Source organism: Oncorhynchus tshawytscha, linkage group LG14 (assembly GCF_018296145.1).
Source record: "Oncorhynchus tshawytscha isolate Ot180627B linkage group LG14, Otsh_v2.0, whole genome shotgun sequence".
Classification (NCBI taxonomy): domain Eukaryota; kingdom Metazoa; phylum Chordata; class Actinopteri; order Salmoniformes; family Salmonidae; genus Oncorhynchus; species Oncorhynchus tshawytscha.
The window spans coordinates 55,676,578-55,696,168 of record NC_056442.1 but is presented as its reverse complement, the minus strand read 5'-3'; the positions used below and the strand labels follow the sequence as shown (position 1 = coordinate 55,696,168).

Here is a 19,591-nt window from a genome sequence, read left to right as displayed (position 1 = left end):
GGTTAGGTGTCAGGTTAGGTGCAGGTTAGATGCCAGTCTGATGTCGGTTAGGTGTCAGGTTAGGTGCAGGTTAGATGCCAGTCTGATGTCGGTTAGGTGTCAGGTTAGGTGCCAGTCTGATGTCAGGTTAGGCGTCAGGTTAGGCGTCAGGTTAGGCGTCAGGTTAGGCGTCAGGTTAGGCGTCAGTCTGATGTCAGGTTAGGTGTCAGGTTAGATGTCAGGTTAGATGTTAGGTGTCAGGTTAGATGCCAGTCTGATGTCGGTTAGGTGTCAGGTTAGATGCCAGTCTGATGTCGGTTAGGTGTCAGGTTAGATGCAGGTCTGATGTCAGGTTAGATGTCATGTTAGATGCCAGTCTGATGTCTGGTTAGATGCCAGTCTGATGTTGATTAGGTGTCAGGTTAGGTGTCAGGTTAGGTGTCAGGTTAGATGCCAGTCTGATGTCGGTTAGGTGTCAGGTTAGATGCCAGTCTGATGTCGGTTAGATGTCAGGTTAGGTGTCAGGTTAGATGCCAGTCTGATGTCGGTTAGGTGTCAGGTTAGACGCCAGGTTAGGCGTCAGGTTAGGCATCATTGCAGCATCTGAAAAAAGGGAAAAGATACAGTTTATAAAAAGAGAAATATCTCAGTCTAATCCATTGTTTGGACATCTCAGTTTAATCCATTGTTTGGAAATAGCTCAATCTAATCCATTGTCTGCCAAATGATAAACTTTTTCAAGGGCTCTCCTAGGTCTATATGAAAACACTGAGAATTTAACATGATTTAATATAACTTTACATGATTCAACATGATTTAAATGATTTGCATTAGTCAATGCATTTTATTGGTTCTCTTTTGTTAGCATTAGCCTATAGTGAACCAAGGGAAGGAAGTTTAGCCTATAGGAAATCAAGGGAAGAACGCTTAGCCTATAGGGAACCAAGGGAAACAAGATTAGCCTATAGTGAACCAAGGGAAGGAAGCTTAGCCTATAGGGAACCAAGGGAAACAAGATTAGCCTATAGGGAACCAAGGGAAGGAAGCTTAGCCTATAGGGAACCAAGGGAAGGAAGCTTAGCCTATAGGGAACCAAGGGAAACAAGATTAGCCTATAGGGAACCAAGGGAAACAAGATTAGCCTATAGGGAACCAAGGGAAACAAGATTAGCCTATAGGGAACCAAGGGAAACAAGATTAGCCTATAGGGAACCAAGGGAAGGAAGCTTAGCCTATAGGGAACCAAGGGAAACAAGATTAGCCTATAGGGAACCAAGGGAAACAAGATTAGCCTATAGTGAACCAAGGGAAACAAGATTAGCCTATAGGGAACCAAGGGAAACAAGATTAGCCTATAGGGAACCAAGGGAAACAAGATTAGCCTATAGGGAACCAAGGGAAACAAGATTAGCCTGTAGGGAACCAAGGGAAACAAGATTAGCCTATAGTGAACCAAGGGAAGGAAGCTTAGCCTATAGGGAACCAAGGGAAACAAGATTAGCCTATAGGGAACCAAGGGAAACAAGATTAGCCTATAGGGAACCAAGGGAAACAAGATTAGCCTATAGGGAACCAAGGGAAGGAAGCTTAGCCTATAGGAAATCAAGGGAAACAAGATTAGCCTATAGTGAACCAAGGGAAAGAAGCTTAGCCTATAGGGAACCAAGGGAAACAAGATGAGCCTATAGGGAACCAAGGGAAACAAGATTAGCCTATAGGGAACCAAGGGAAACAAGATTAGCCTATAGGGAACCATAAAACAGCTGAGAAAGGAGAGACTTTTATCCACTGATACATTTACTCACCTATCAACCTGAAGGGAGACACCCAGGCAGTTGTAAAACTGAACGTATTCAACTGAAATGTGTCTTCCGTGTTGAACCCAACCCTTCTGAATCAGAGAAGTGCGGGGGGCTTCCATAATCGGCATCCATGGAACAGTGAGTTAAATGACAGATTTTTACCTTGTCAGCTCGGGCATCCTTTCGGTCACTGGCCCAACGCTCTAACCACTCGGCTACCTGTCGTCCCCCCAAGAAGACAATCAGTAGTCCGACTGTACGGTGGTGTAGTGCTTCTACCACTGTAAATTCACGGTGTGAACCTCCTAACCGCCTAAAATCCTAACCGCCTAACCTCCTTACCTCCTAACCATCTAAAATCCTAAATGTCTAACCACCTAACCGCCTAAAATCCTAACCGCCTAAAATCCTAACCTCCTAACCACCTAAAATCCTAACCTCCTAAAATCCTAACCTCCTAACCACCTAAAATCCTAAACTCCTAACCTGCTAAACGCCTAACCTCCTAACCTGCTAAAATCCTAAACTCCTAACCTGCTAAACGCCTAACCTCCTAACCTGCTAACCTGCTAAAATCCTAACCTCCTAACATCCTAAAGCTCACACCTTGACCTTCCCTGAAATGACTCAAGATGGCTTTAAATGTACGGACAGAGGAAAATCCAGGGAAACAGTGTGACGCTGAAGCAACAGCACGACACCACCGTACGGTTATGTTATTGTGAATCTCTAATGTATCATTTGCACAACATTATTGTAACCCAGATAGTCTCGTTTTGACATACTGTAGACTAATCTGGCAGCCAAAAATATATATTTAACTTAATAGGACCATGTTATTCCTTTATTGCTATGTTTCTTTTTATAGTATACAATGCTGTTGTGGAAGATTAGATCAGAAGATTAGATCCCAAAAATTAATGTAGAGACTATTTAATTGTATAATTGAAAAGGCTTTAATACAAGCAGCTGCATCAGAGATTCACCTCTGATTTCACAGGGAATAACTTGAAAAGTAAATGGTTCCATGCCCCTTATACAGTGGGAGGTGATAATACAATCCTATCGGTTACACAACAGTTATTCTATAGGTTGACAACTGTTCCAGAACACAATTGCTTTGTGTTTTAGGGTGCAAACATACCAGGAGTCTATGAAAGGCAGGACATCACAGCCCAACACAGAACATATCCCCATCGAGAAGTTACAACAGCTCCACCCTAAATTCTGCCACCACAATACGATATACTTTGTTATCCATTTAGATGGAAATTCATTTAGTGAATTCAACATACAAAAAAACAATAAAGCATAATAATACAATATGGAAAACACTGGAAAGCTAATAGTTAGCATGGGGGCCATCTGACCATAACATCCTCATAACCTGCAACAAAGGGTGACTGGATGATGGGAGAGCTCTAACCTCAACAAGGGGGTTGCTACGGTGACATATGGCGTTGTTTTAAGACGGTCATACTATGGATCATTTAGCTATTGGATATAGAATTTTAGGACCCCTGTAGGTATCAAAACAAATATGTAAAAGATGATGAATTTGGACTTTACTGCTAGAAACACATTGAATAACATTCAAAAGAGGAAAACGTCAATCTGAAGGAACAAGGTTTTGAAGTGTGTGTCCTATATCTAGGAGATATAAGAGAGCTCAGGAGTTTTTATTAGATTTTTTTGACACATATTTAACCCCCTTTTTTTTAATGTGGCACAAAACTACGTCTATGAACAAATCCATTGTAGGCCTACAACACATGTAACTAGTAGGATAGTACATCACACCTAGTGGATTAATTTCTAATATAATTAGTACGATAGTACATCACACCATGTGTAATAACCCAAACTCTCTCATATTACTGGTAGGATAGTTAACCTTCCACCAGGGGCCAGCATGAAAAGATAGTTCAGAAGAGTTTTTATTTTCTATACAGGCACAGGAGTCTTATCGGCTCTTAACCAACCATGCTTTCGTTCTCCGTAACTTGTTTTGTACATATTGTAATGTTGCTGCTACCATCTCTTATGTGTCGAATCGAGCTTCTGAACATCAGAACTGAGATTGCTAACCTCAAAATTTGACGAAGAGTATTTCTTTAATGAGTCGGATGGGAGGGATATACTACAGACACCCGATCAGGCCCAGATCCCCGTGATTCGCTGGAGAAGGAAACTGAGATTGAGGCAAAAGATCAGGGTGCCTTGTTGAGGATCAGGCGACGAGTGGCTAATCTGCCCTTGCCATCCGTTCTGCTAGCTAACGTTCAATCGCTGGAAAAGAAATGGGACGAACTGAAAGCACGTATGACCTACCAACGGGACATTAAAAACTGTAATATCTTATGTTTCACAGAGCCGTGGCTGAACGACGACATGAATAACATACAGCTGGCGGGTTACACACTCTATCGGCAGGATAGAACAGCAGCCTCTGGTAAAACACGGGGCGGGGCCTATGCATTTATATAAACAACAGCTGGAGCACAATTTCTAAGGAAGTGTCGAGGTTTCGCTCACCTGAGGTAGAGTATCTCATGATAAGCTGTAGACCCCACTATCTACCAAGAGAGTTTTCAACTGTATTATTTGTAGCAGTCTACATATCACCACAGACCGAGGCTGGCATTAAAACCGCACTCAATGAGCTGTATACCACCATAAGCAAACAGGAAAAGGCTAATCCAAAGACGGCACTCCTGGTGGCCTGGGGCTTTAATGCAGAGAAACTTAAATCAGTTCTAATTTCTACCAGCATGTTAAATATGCAACAAGAGGGAAAAAACACATCTAGATCACCTGTACTCCACACACATAGACGCGTACAAAGCTTTCTCTTGTCCTCCATTTGGCAAATCTGACCATAATCCTATCCCCCTGATTCCTGCTTACAAGCTAAAAATTAAAGCAGGAAGCACCAGTGACACGGTCTATAAAAAAGTGGTTAGATGAAGCAGATGCTAAACTAAAAGGACTGTTTTGCTGGCGCAGACTGGAACATGTTCCAGGATTCTTCCGATGGCATTCAGGAGTACACCACATCAGTCACTGGCTTTATCAATAAGTGCATCGAGGACGTCGTCCCCACAGTGACTGTACATACATACCCCATCCAGAAGCCATGGATTACAGGTAACATTCGCACTGAGCTAAAGGGTAGAGCTGCCACTTTCAAGGAGTGGGACTCTAACCCAAAGCTTATAAGAAATCCTGCAATGCCCTGCGATGAACCATCAAACAGGCAAAGCTTCAATACTAAGACTAAGATACTAGGACTAAGATCAAATTGTACTACACCGGCTCCGACACTCGCCAGATGTGGCAGGGCCTGCCAACTATTACAGACTACAAAGGAAAGCACAGCCGAGAGCTGCCCAGTGACACAAACCTACCAGACAAGCTTAATAACTTATATGCTTGCTTCGAGGCAAGCAACACTGAAACATGCATGAGAGCGTCAGCTGTTCCTGGACGACTGTGGGATCACGTTCTCCTCAGCCGATGTGAGTAAGACCTTTAAACAGGTCAACATTCACAAGGCCGCAGGGCCAGATGGATTACCAGGATGTGTACACCGAGCATGCGCTGACCAATTGGCAAGTGTCTTCACTGACATTTTCAACCTCTCCCTGTCTGAGTCTGTAATACCAACATGTTTCAAGCAGACCGCCATAGTCCCTGTGCCCAAGAACACTAAGACCCGTAGCCCTCACGTCTGTAGCCATGAAATGCTTTGAAAGGCTGGTCATGGCTCACATTAACACCATTATCCCAGAAACCCTAGACCCACTCCAATTTGCATACTGCCCCAACAGATCCAGATCTAGGAACACCTATGAGAGGATGTTATTCATTGACTACAGCTCAGCGTTCAACACCATAGTGCCCTCATCACTAAGCTAAGGATCCTGGGACTAAACACCTCCCTCTACAACTGGATCCTGGACTTCCTGACGGGCCGGCCCCAGGTGGAAAGGGTAGGTAACAACACATCCGCCACGCTGATCCTCAACACAGGGGCCCCTCAAGGGTGCGTGCTCAGTCCCCTTCTGTACTCCCTGTTCACTCATGAATGCATGGCCAGGCACGACTCCAAGACCAGCATTAAGTTTGCTGATGACACTACAGTGGTAGGCCTGATCACGGACAATGATGAGACAGCCCATAGGGAGGAGGTCAGAGACCTGATCATGTGGTGCAAGGACAACATCCTCTCCCTCAACGTGATCAAGACAAAGGAGATGATTGTGGACGACAGGAAAAGGAGGACCAAACACACCCCCACTCTCATCGACGGGGCTGTAGTGGAGCAGGTTGAGAGCTTCAAGTTCCTTGGCGTCCACATCACCAACAAACTAACATGGTCCAAGCACACCAAGACAGTCGTGAAGAGGGCACGACAAAACCTATTCCCCCCCGGAGACTGAAAAGATTTGTCATGGGTCCACAGATCCTCAAAAGGTTTTACAGCTGCACCATCGACAACATCCTTTCGGGTTGCATCACTGCCTTGTAAGGAAACTGCTCGGCCTCCGACTGCAAGGCACTACAGAGGGTAGTGTACATCACCGGGGCCAAGATTCCTGCCATCCAGGACCTCTATACCAGGCGGTGTCAGAGGAAGGCTCTAAAAATGGTCAAAGACTCCAGCCACCCTAGTCATAGACTGTTCTCTCTTCTACCGCACGGCAAGTGGTACCGGAGCGCCAAGTCTAGGTACAAGAGCCTCCTAAATAGCTTCTACCACCAAGCCATAAGACTCCTGAATAGCTAATCAAATGGATACCCAGACCATTTGCATTGCCCCCCCGCAATGCTGCTGCTACTACTCTCTGTTATTATCTACGCATAGTCACTTTAATAACTGTACCTACATGTACATATTACCTCAATTACCCCGACACCGGTGTGTATAGCCCCGCTATTGTTATTTACTGCTGCTCTTTAATTATGTGTTATTCTTCTCTCTTACATTTATTTAGATTTTTGGGGGTATTTTCTTAAAACTTCATTGTTGGTTAAGGGCTTGTAAGTAAGCATTTCAATGTAAGGTCTACACCTGTAGTATTCGGCGCATGTGACAAATAACATTTGATTTGAGTCTCCCAGGGAGTCTCCTGTGTTTGGGTCTGATCCTCCGCTGTGTTGGGATCGGACCCTCTCCCAGTGAGCCAGCAGCAGGTCCCAGGTGGGAGACGGAGGGTCTTGAACAGGGTGGTTCTGAATGTCTTACAGAGGAAGAAGTAGATGAGAGGGTCTAGACAGACGTTCATGGCTGACATCCACAAGGTGATCTTTTTAGAGATCCGGAAGGTAGCCTTAGCACAGCTGGTTGTTTGGGTAACCTGAAGCTGGGTGTAGGGGATGCGTTATGGCATGGTAGGGGCCAAAACACACCAAGAAAACCACCAAAACCAAAAACACCCGCACGTTAGTCTTATGCCTCCCCTCGTCATTGCTGCTTCCTGATTTCTTGTATGATTTAAAAATCTTCCTTGCTATGCATACGTAGCAGAAACAAATAAGAACACACACCACCCAGAAGATTGAGCTGTTGAATATGACCACGCCTCTGTGCAAACCGTGTCCTGCTTCGCTCTTCATTTCCATTCATTTCCATACAGGCTTCATTAGTCTTGTTGGTGGGATCCTGATTGGTCAGGATCATGGTTGGAATGACATCAGTGGCCAACAGCACCACCCAGATGGAGGCAGATGGAGGCAGACAGCACTTTGCCAAAGACCAGGTTCTGACCCAACAACCTGCCACAGGGCCTGATGATCTTGAAGAAGCGGTCCAGACTGATGAGGCCCAACAGAATGATGCTCATGCAAATAAAGAGATAGAAAATAACATCAGAGTAGCGACAGGAAAAGGCCTTCAGAGCCAGAGGAGCACTGGGCAGGATATTGGCTGCTTTGACAGGGATGGTCAGGGTCATGAGAAGGTCAGCGGCCAGAAGGTTCTTCAGATACACCATGAAGGTGGACGTTGACTGAAGGCGCATGCAGACCCAGACTGCTACCCCATTGATGATGAGGGCCGGGATGAACGACAGGAAGTAGAGACTTGTTATAGTCATATTTATGGTATCTTCATTAAAGCCACAGTCCAGTGGAGGGGAAAGTGATGGCATTGTGGCTACTAGATTTGAGGAATCTGAAAAATATGCAGAGCAAGAAAAATTATTCAAATAAAAATGTATTTCTACATTTAAAGAGGAAATCTGAGATCGGTACATACATTTTTTAATTTTAATGAATTCAATGTAGTAATTGTTTCTTGATGAATATAATTTAAGAATTTAAATGATTCCTGTGCTTATTTCAACTGTCATATCCCATCAGAACCTCAAATATAAATTTGTTTCATTTGTAAACCATGTAATTGTTAAAAACACTGTCTTCAAAACATGTTCAATGGAGAATTGTCGAAATATCATTAATTTTACACTCAAACGACCAACATATTCGACATGGATTCTCAACTGGGGTCATTTAGACCCCAACAAGGAACTATTGGAAAAAGCACTACTCATAGCAACATATCAAATGATTTCTTATCAAAACATAGACATTGCATATTCTCTAAATTAAAATAAGATTTTTTTTCTTCTTCTTATAATGTGCAGGTTTCTTTAAATTAGCCACCCTTTAGCCACCATTGATGATAGCTTTTCACACTCTTGGCATTCTCTCAACCATCTTCACCTGGAATGCTTATCCAAAAGTCTTGAAGGAGTTCCCACGTATGCTGAGCACTTGTCTGCTTTTCCTTTACTCTGCAGTCCAACTCATCCCAAACCATCTCAATTGGGTTGAGGTCGGGTGATTGAGGAGGCCAGGTCATCTGATGCAGCACTCCATCACTCTTTCTTGGTCAAATTGCCCTTACATAGCCTGGAGGTGTTTTGGGTCATTTTCCTGTTGAAAAACAAATGATAGTCTCACTAAGTGCAAACAAGATGGGATGGCAAATCACTGTAGAATGCTGTGGTAGCCATGCTGGTTAAGTGTGCCTTGAATTCTAAATAAATCACAGATTTATTGTGTCGCCAGCAAAGCACCCCCACAGCTCCTCCTCCATGCTTCACAGTGGGAACCACACATGCGGAGATCATCCATTCACCTACTCTGCATCTCACAAAGCCACAGCGGTTAGAACCAAAAATATCAAATTTGTTTCTTGGCCCAAGCAAGTCTCTTCTTCTTATTGGTGTCTTTTAGTAGTGGTTTCTTTGCAGCAATTCGACCATGAAGGCCTGATTCACTCAGTCTCCTCTGAACAGTTGATGTTGAGATGTGTCTGTTACTTGAACTCTGTGAAGTATTGATTTGGGCTGAAATTCCTGAGGCTGGTAACTCTAATGAACTCTGCAGCAGAGGTAACTCTGGGTCTTCCTTTCCTGTGGCGGTCCTCATGAGAGACAGTTAACTCTAATGAATTTATCCTCTGCAGCAGAGGTACCTCTGGGTCTTCCTTTCCTGTGGCGGTCCTCATGAGAGACAGTTAACTCTAATGAATTTATCCTCTGCAGCAGAGGTAACTCTGGGTCTTCCTTTCCTGTGGCGGTCCTCATGAGAGACAGTTAACTCTAATGACCTTATCCAATACAGCAGAGGTAACTCTGGGTCTTCCTTTCCTGTGGCGGTCCTCATGAGAGACAGTTAACTCTAATGACCTTATCCAATGCAGCAGAGGTAACTCTGGGTCTTCCTTTCCTGTGGCGGTCCTCATGAGAGTCGGTTTCATCAAGGCGCTTGCATTTACCACAGGTGGACTCCAATCAAGTTGTAGAAACATCTCAAGGACGATCAACAGAAAGAGAGCTCAATGTTGAGTCTCAAAGTTTCTGAATACCTATGTAAATGTGATATTTCAGTTATTAATAAAAACCTGTTTTTGTTTTCTCATTATGGTGTATTGTGATGTCATTATGGGGTATTGTGATGTCATTATGGGGTATTGTGATGTCATTATGGGGTATTGTGTGTAGATTTTATGAGGGGAAAAAAACTATTGAATCCATTTTAAAATAAGGCTGTAACGTAACAAAATGTGTAAAACGTCAAGGAGTCTGAATGCTTTCCGAATGCACTGTATCGGTCTATCTTGTCAAAATCAGTGATACATATCCTCCCCACTCTCTGGCGGTACGGATAACTTGTTATTATGTTTTCTGAGAAACCTAGATTCAAATAAAGGTCCTATTTATCAAATGAGATGTTTTGTCTGGGGTCAAAATGACCCAAAGGACTTTAAGTCCATATCGATACAGAAACGTTTTACAATGATTGCGATTTGTTTAGAACAAGTTGATTGACAATATGAACATTTTGAAGAATTGAATTACCCACATTTGATCAAAAGTATGCCCCAGGCCGTAGTTTGAGGGTTCTAAATTAAAACATGAATGTACCAATCACAGATTTCCCCTTTTAATGTTATTCCTTTTATTTAAGAAATACATTTGACACCACAATATGGTTCATTTTCATTGTGTGAATTGATACTCTATGGTTATTGCAAAATACAATTGATAGCATACAAGTCTTATGATTGTGATTCATAAGAAACTTCACAAGAAAAATGCCTGAAAAGAATCCAAAACTTATTCTTTCTTTGTCAAAGGCATGCTTTTGTCAGATTTGTTATATTTGCATACATTCTTTGTCATGAGAGAATAGCTAGTGAATTTACATTCTTCCAATTCAAAACAGTGAAAATATTATTTAAGACAAAAAAAAGAAGAGTCGAGGATGTGTTCATATTAATAAATAAAGTAAAAAGGAACTCACCGGCGAAGTTTTGAAAGACTGTCTTTGCATGGAGGAAAGTCACTACAATGTCTCTGCATGGAGGAAAGTCACTACAATGTCTCTGCATGGAGGAAAGTCACTACAATGTCTCTGCATGGAGGAAAGTCACTACAATGTCTCTGCATGGAGGAAAGTCACTACAATGTCTCTGCATGGAGGAAAGTCACTACAATGTCTCTGCATGGAGGAAAGTCACTACAATGTCTCTGCATGGAGGAAAGTCACTACAATATCTCTGCATGGAGGAAAGTCACTACAATGTCTCTGCATGGAGGAAAGTCACTACAATGTCTTTGCATGGAGGAAAGTCACTACAATGTCTCTGCATGGAGGAAAGTCACTACAATGTCTCTGCATGGAGGAAAGTCACTACAATGTCTCTGCATGGAGGAAAGTCACTACAATGTCTCTGCATGGAGGAAAGTCACTACAATGTCTCTGCATGGAGGAAAGTCACTACAATGTCTCTGCATGGAGGAAAGTCACTACAATGTCTCTGCATGGAGGAAAGTCACTACAATGTCTCTGCATGGAGGAAAGTCACTACAATGTCTCTGCATGGAGGAAAGTCACTACAATGTCTCTGCATGGAGGAAAGTCACTACAATGTCTCTGCATGGAGGAAAGTCACCACAATGTCTCTGCATGGAGGAAAGTCACTACAATGTCTCTGCATGGAGGAAAGTCACTACAATGTCTCTGCATGGAGGAAAGTCACTACAATGTCTCTGCATGGAGGAAAGTCACTACAATGTCTCTGCATGGAGGAAAGTCACCACAATGTCTCTGCATGGAGGAAAGTCACTACAATGTCTCTGCATGGAGGAAAGTCACTACAATGTCTTTGTTTCTGGCCATTTTGAGCCTGTAATCGAATCGCCCAATGCTGACGCTCCAGATACTCAACTAGTCTAAAGAAGTCTAAATAAGGCCAGTTTTATTGCTTCTTTAATCAGAACAACAGTTTTCAGCTGTGCTAACATAATTGCAAAAGGGTTTTCTAATGATCAATTAGCCTTTTAAAATGATGAACTTGGATTAGCTAACACAACGTGCCATTGGAACACAGGAGTGATGGTTGCTGATAATGGGCCTCTGTACGCCTACGTAGATATTCCATTAAAAATCAGCCGTTTCCAGCTACAATAGTCATTTACAACATCAACTATGTCTACACTGTATTTCTGATCAATTTGATGTTATTTTAATGGACAAAAAAAACGTGCTTTTCTTTCAAAAACAAGGTCATTTCTAAGTGTCCCCAAACTTTAGAAAGGTAGTGTACATTTAATAATATGACCCAGGAATCAATCCTGGTGTTGCTAGAGCCGTGCTCTAAGAACTGAGGCTTATGATGTTGTTGTTGTCATGAATGATGCACTGCTGATAGCACCACAGGCTATAAATGGTGGAATAGTATTTCTCCTAACAGTTCCCCCGGATTCCGCATGTTACGGAGGTTATGGCATTTTTATATTATTCTCATGGGGAAGTTGTTGTTTTTGCTTCGTCAAAAGATCAGACCTCATCAGATTAGATGTGAGGATGCCATGTACTCAATTCAATTTCAATTTAAGGACTTTATTGATATGGGAAACACATGTTAACATTGCCATAGCAAGTGAGGTAGATAATAAACAAAAGTGAAATAATCAATAAAAAATTAACAGTAAACAGAACAAAGACATTTCAAATGTCATATTGTGTCTATATTATCATGAGTCAGGATATGACCCAGATGTAAACACCGGAGGCAGATAGTACAGTTCTCAGATAATTTATTATAAACACAGGGCAAAGGGCAGGTCGAGGACAGGCAGAGGTTTGTGATCAGGTCAGAGTCAGGCAGGTACAGGGCGGCAGGCAGCCTCGGGGTCAGGGTGGGCAGAGGTTCGTAATCAGGTCAGAGTCAGGCAGGTACAGGACGGCAGGCAGGCTCGGGGTCAGGGTGGGCAGAGGTTCGTAGTCAGGCAGGTACAGGACGGCAGGCAGGCTCGGGCCAGGGCAGGCATAGGGGGCAAAACTAGGAAACAGGACTTGAGGAACAGGAAGACGGATAAGCAAGCTGGTAAGACTTGACAAGACAAGACGAACTGGCAACAGACAAACAGAGAACACAGGTATAAATACACAGGGGATAATGGGGCAGATGGGCAACACCTGCATGGGGGTGGAGATGAGCACAACGACAGGTGAAACAGATCAAGGTTTGACACCCTCCAGTGTTCTACCTGGGTGCATACTTGGTTGACCAGGGTCCCGACAATGGAATGCAGTGATGAGGGCTGGGTCCAGGATGTTCCTAGCGGGGACCCAGCACCTCTCCTCCGAGCCATAACCCTCCCAGTCAACCAGGTACTGGAACCCCCTGCCCCGTGGCCAAACGTTCAGGAAGCGCTTCACCGTGTATGCCGGTTGGCCATCGATGAGACGGGGAAGAGGGGTGGGCCTGGAAACATGAGACAAAAGGCTGTGAGACATAGGTTTAGTCCTAGACACATGAAAGGTGGGATGTTTATGGGGCAACAGAAGATGAACAGCAGAGGGGCTAAGAATCTTGGAGATGGGGAAAGGACCAATTAAATGGGGATACAGTTTGCAGGACTCTACCCAGAGGGGCAGATCCTGAGTGGACAGCCATACTACGCAGGCCAGTCAAGAAGAATGAGCCCATTCCGCCGAAGTTGGTCCCTCTCCTTTTTCGGGCGACGTTCGGCGGTCGGCGTCGCCGGCCTTCTAGCCATCGCCGATCCATGGAGACAAGTGGAAGACAGCTTTCAGTACCACCTCAGGGCACTATGAGTACCTCGTCATGCCGTAAGGGTTGATGAATGCGCCATCAGTCTTCCAAGTTTTTGTAGACGAGATTTTCAAGGACCTGCATGGGCAGGGTGTAGTGGTGTATATTGATGACATTCTGATATACTGCGCTACACGTGCCGAGCATGTGTCCCTGGGGCGCATTGTGCTTGGTCGCCTGTTGGAGCATGACCTATACGTCAAGTCTGAGAAATGCCTGTTCTTCCAGCAGTCCATCTCCTTCCTAGGGTATCGCGTTTCCACCTCAGGGGTGGAGATCGAGAGTGACCGCATTTCAGCCGTGCGTAATTGGCTGACTCCCACCACGGTAAAGGAGGTGCAGTGGTTCTTAGGGTTTGCCAACTACTTCCGGAGGTTTATCCAGGGTTTTGGTCAGGTAGCGGCTCCCATTACCTCACTGCTGAAGGGGGCCCAGTGCGCTTGCAGTGGTCAGCTGAGGTAGACAGGGCTTTTAGTCACTCTTCCTCTAACCTCTCTCCCTTTCAGTGCGTACTGGGGTACCAGCCGGTTCTGGCGCCGGGGCATCAGAGTCAGACCGAGGTTAATGCCGTAGACGACTGGTTCAGGCGCGCAGAGGAGACATGGGAGGCTGTCCGTGTTCACCTTCAGCTGGCCATGCTGAACGCAGATCGCCACCGCAGTGAGGTCCCGGGGGACCAGGTCAGGCTCTCGACCCGAAACCTGCCCCTCCGCCTGCCCTACCGGAAGCTGGGTTTGCGGTTTGTGGACCCATTTAAATTCCTGAGGAGGGTGAACGAGGTTTGTTATAGGTTACTTCCACCCGATTACCGTATTAACCCCTCGTTCCATGTGTCTCTCCTCAGGCCGGTGGTGGCTGGCCCGCTCCAGGAGTCTGAGGTGCGAGAGGTTCCTCCGCCCCCTCTGGACATCGATGGGGCCCCGGCGTACTCTGTTTGCTCCATACTGGAATCGAGGCGTCGGGCGAGGGGCCTTCAGTATCTCATGGAGTGGGAGGGTACGGTCCGGAGGAAAGGTGAAGGACGTGTTGGAACCTTCAATGCTGCAGGCATTCCACCGTCGTCGCCCTGAACGCCCTGCACTTCGCCCTCCGAGTTGTCCCCGAGGCCGGTGTCGGCGCGCTGCTGGAGCAGAACCCGTAGCCCAGTTGATCAGAGGATTGTGCCTCTGGAGCCAGGAAAACCCCAAAACCACGGGTGCATGAGGGGATTCGATGGGCAGGAACTGCATAGACTTGCTGTGATTACCTGACACTCCCAGGTTAATGGGACACATAGTGTGGGTGCCAATAGAGTGCCCATCCAATGCTTTGACGTCCTTGGGAATGGAGAGGGGTTGTGTGGGGATTCCCAGCTCCGAAACAAGGGTAGTGTCCATAAAGCTCTTGTTGGCCCCAGAGTCTATGAGCACCTGGAAAGATTTGGACCGGTCACCCCACAACAGGGTAGTATGGAGAGGGGTGTGAGAAATCCCCGTGCGGCTCACCAGAGTACTAGTACCTATTTGATGAGCCTGGTTCTTTATTAATTGGGTTGAGATCTGGTGACTGAGACGGCCATGGCATATGGTTTAAATAGTTTTCATTCTCATCAAACCATTCAGTGACCACTTGTTCCCTATGCATGATGGCATTGGTCATCTTATTGCGTCATTCCCATGGTAGCCAAAATAATAGCCAAAATAATGGCCTGCACCGCATGATCGGACACTAATTGCTTAGTTAACTCAGGAACCTGTGTGGAAGCACCAGCTTTTAATATAATTTGTATCCCTCATGTACTCATGTGTTTCCATCAGTTGGGCAGTTACCTGTAGATTAGTATAAAACAGAAATTGTGCAAAAACATTAAAAATCATCTTATCAGGCCCATGGGCCGCTGGCCATGTCACATTTTAAAACATGTGTATATATATATATATATATATATATATATATATATATATATATATATATATATATATATATATATATATATATATATATTTTTGTGCATGTGTCAATTTCTACCAGCACACCCAACAACAAAAATTGTCCACCCCATCTGGCATTTGCCAAAATTGCCAGATGGCCAATCCGCCCCTGCAGCAACAGGCTACACCCTCTCACCTACCCATAGACCATCTGTTAAATAGGTTGTATAATGTCTGACATACAGAACGGCTAGCTTTCAGCTAATCGTCTGAAATCAGGAGATTTATCCCTTAGATATCGTATTGATGTGTTGAAGAATGGTTTTTATATACATGAATAATTTAATAGAAGAGAAAAAAACAATCACATGTCACATTTTTATACTGTAAAGAACGTTTTGCTGACTCTATCCTGTACATGACAGGCATAAGTACTGTGCCATGGTTATACATAATTACAGGGGAAGTACGTATGTCTCTTACTTCAGTTCCTAGGCCAAAACAGTGATGAAGTCAAAGCAGAATGCCAGTGTAGGGAACTAAGCTGTTACGAGAAAGACAGGGAGACCCGAGGTGAGTTCCTTGGCATGAGGTTACGGTGCTGTTTAGAGGGTGTTATAACGTTCTACTAACTGTTACAGACTGGTGTATCAGACTGGTGTAACAGACTGGTGTAACAGACTGGTGTATCAGACTGGTGTAACAGACTGGTGTAACAGACTGGTGTATCAGACTGGTGTAACAGACTGGTGTATCAGACTGGTGTAACAGACTGGTGTAACAGACTGGTGTATCAGACTGGTGTATCAGACTGGTGTAACAGACTGGTGTATCAGACTGGTGTATCAGACTGGTGTATCAAACTGGTGTATCAGACTGGTGTATCAGACTGGTGTATCAGACTGGTGTATCAGACTGGTGTATCAGACTGGTGTAACAGACTGGTGTATCAGACTGGTGTATCAGACTGGTGTAACAGACTGGTGTAACAGACTGGTGTAACAGACTGGTGTAACAGACTGGTGTAATAAACATAGAGCTATTGCTGTACTGGAACAGCTGCTCTGCATATTATCATAATCATCACTGGCTAAAATATTGTTTCTCATTGGAAGTTTACATTGATTGTTCCCATTGCCTAGGCATTTTAATGAACACACAGTTCAGTTTAGTCAACCTTCCAGGAGAGGGCAGTATGATCCTCTGTGAAACATTCATCAGATCTTCACGATACATAGATAGAACATAGAGTTTTAGTTACCTATTACCTAAATACAGATAGATTACATAATAGATTTGTCTCCCAGGGGAGTCTCCTGTGTTTGGGTCTGATCCTCCGCTGTGTTGGGATCGGACCCTCTCCCAGTGAGCCAGCTGCACGTCCCAGGTGGGAGACGGAGGGTCTTGAACAGGGTGGTTCTGAAGGACTTACAGAGGAAGAAGTAGATGAGAGGGTCCAGGAGGGAGTTGAGGGAGGACAGCCAGAGTGTACTCTCCTTCAGCTGGAAGAAGAACAGCTTGAGGTTGCAGTCAAACATGTGTACCCTCGTCTGGCTCAGGGTGTACGGCACGCGGGAGAAGTGGAACGGCACGAAGCACACAAAGAACACAGCCAGCACCAGGAAGACGTTTGAACTTACACTCTTCCTCCGGGGCTGGCGCTGCCTTTCAACATTACCCACGCCAGTACCAGCGTTGTGTATGGCTCCAGTAGAACGGCATGCCCTGGTGCGGGCGTATGAACTGTACAGTTCTTTGGTGATGAGTGTGTAACACACTATCACTGTCACCAAGTTCCCCCAGAAGATTATCTGGCACACATAGTTGACCACCTCATGCCAGAGCAGCCCAGCCTCCGTTTTAAGAACGCTGCACTTGAAGTAGGCCGAGGTGGGGCTGTGGCTGGTCAGGATCATGTTGGGCAGGGAGAGGGTCAGCAGGGAGGCCCAGATAGCCACAGAGAGCAGCTTTCTGTGGGTCAGACGGGCCATGTTGGTCACCTTGAAGGGCTGGAGGGTCTTCCTGCAGCGGTCGATGCTGATGAGGCCGAAGAAGAGGATGCTGATGAGGCCGAAGAAGAGGATGCTGATGAGGCCGAAGAAGAGGATGCTGATGAGGCCGAAGAAGAGGATGCTGATGAGGCCGAAGAAGAGGATGCTGATGTACACGGTGAGATAGAAGAGCACAGAGGAGACACGGCAGACAAAGACACGCAGACCCACTGATGCCATGTTGGAGTCAGACAGCACCTGAAGGAAAAACACATCTTTATTGTCGTAATTAAGGTTAGTGATTTAATGGCTTTTAAAAAAAAATTTTTTTTAAATCGTTGTATCAATATTATATTTATTATCTTTAGAATCAATACTTCCATTGTTTTTGTTATACACTTTATTCACATTTTCTTCATTATCACTACTATCAGTATTATCACTACTATCAGTATTATCAGTATTATCACTACTATCAGTATTATCAGTATTATCACTACTATCAGTATAATCAGTATTATCATTATGATAAAAAATATGATCATTATTATCAATATTATCATTATTATCATTATTAATCTAAATATTATCATTATCATTAGTATCAATATTATCATTATTATCAACATTATCATTATTATCATTATTAATCTAAATATTATCATTATCATTATCATTAGTATCAATAGTATCATTATTATCAACATTATCATTATTATCATTATTATCATTATTAATCTAAATATTATCATTATCATTAGTATCAATATTATCATTATTATTTTAATTATTATCAATATTATCATTATTGTTATTAGCATTCTTATCATTCTTATCATTATCATTAATATCATTATTATCATTATTATCATTATTATCATTATAACTGCACCTTGAAGGGGAAGGTGAGGGTCATGAGGACGTCGGCCACCACAATGTTCTTGAGGTAGATGATGAAGTGGGAGCGGCTGGGGATGCTGAAGAACACCCACACTGCCAGGCCGTTGAGCGACAGGCCCAACAGGAAGAGGAGGGAGTAGAGAACAGGAAACACCACCGTCTTCAGCACGTTGTCACGGGAACAGTTGCTGTTGGTGAAGTTGTTATTGACAGGGGTCAGGGCCAATTCTGTTGTGTTGTCCATGTCGAGGGCTGTGCTGTGTAAAGCAAAACAAAATAGGTGAAAGTTGCACAGCGCTTTATTCTTCCTAATTTCATCCATTACCACAGTCAGTTTATCATTATTATCAATATTATCATTATCAACATTATCATTAGCAGCATTATCATCATTAGCATGATCATTATTATCAATATAAACATTATCATTATTATCATTCTCGTTATTATCATTGCATACTATTATCATCATCGTTTACTGTCAGGATGACTGGATTAGAGACAATAGAACTGCCCTCCCATTCAAAAAAGCTGTTTTACTATAATAAAAAAAATTAATACACTTACAAAATGCACCTATAGATGGACTTGAACCATGTACATCCATGAAGCCATTACAATTAACAAAGCTTAAATATTGAACTTTCAAAATGACACGAGGTTTAATATCTTATTCCCTGTTTTACATGTTCAACATTTTGTTCATGTCCTGTTGACAGATGTTGAGTAATTCTGTCTCATGTGTCTGAGTGAACCCACCTGATGCTTCCCGCCCAGGGGAAGATTGAGACAGTCTTCTTCTCTCTCGGCAGATTGGAATCGTTAGGTCGTCTGCTTGAGATGCAGGCGTATAGGTTCTTCAAGTCAGTGAAATGAATGAAAATCCACCTCTCTCTATTTAAATATCTGTCAATCTGGTATGACTAGTACACGTGGGACATTCTTCCCCTCTTCTGCTTTTTGTTTCCTGTCGTAGACGCGACAGCACAACAGCAACATCCTCCCATGAATGTTCTCCTGTTGCACAATCTGACCATCAATATATAGGTATGTTTAGTCATGGTCAATGCTGTTTCCATGCTGGGCATATGCAGGTGCGTGTGTGTGGGGGGGGTTTACTATGCCGAATACAATGGATGTCTTTTTGTTACCATAAGTCATTCATTTTTTTATTTTAGATCTTTATTCTAACAAGTTATTTCAATTTTTAAGCATATAACTGCACCCCTTATCATTGGCTGGACCAGACCAAGGATAACAAAAACACATGGCAAAAGGATGTCTTATGAGCCAGACCTTTTAAGGAAACATCACTGTCCCACTGTCCTCACAAATCTGTATGTCCTCTTCACTCTGCGGCTATACGACATCACA

At 43.8% G+C, this 19,591-nt stretch overlaps 1 protein-coding gene and 1 pseudogene across 2 annotated transcripts; both read right to left on the bottom strand.

Moving 5' to 3' along the window:
- Positions 1 to 505: 505 nt before the first annotated feature.
- LOC112236574 lies at positions 506 to 7,923 on the bottom strand (annotated as a pseudogene).
- A 7,487-nt stretch (positions 7,924 to 15,410) lies between these two features.
- On the bottom strand, positions 15,411 to 19,141 carry LOC112236583 (P2Y purinoceptor 12-like). 2 transcript variants are annotated; one of them, XM_024405180.2, is made up of 3 exons: positions 18,977 to 19,141; positions 18,210 to 18,469; positions 15,411 to 17,575 (listed from the first exon to the last, which is right to left on the bottom strand). In XM_024405180.2, the coding sequence occupies exons 2-3, from the start codon at positions 18,459 to 18,461 to the stop codon at positions 16,610 to 16,612; spliced, it is 1,218 nt and encodes a 405-aa protein (XP_024260948.2). In that variant the 5' UTR covers positions 18,462 to 18,469; positions 18,977 to 19,141; the 3' UTR covers positions 15,411 to 16,609. The 2 variants fall into 2 exon arrangements, with proteins under 2 accessions (XP_024260948.2, XP_024260947.2); XM_024405179.2 differs by having other exon boundaries at positions 18,210 to 18,474; positions 18,977 to 19,140.
- Between the last annotated feature and the right edge of the window lie 450 nt (positions 19,142 to 19,591).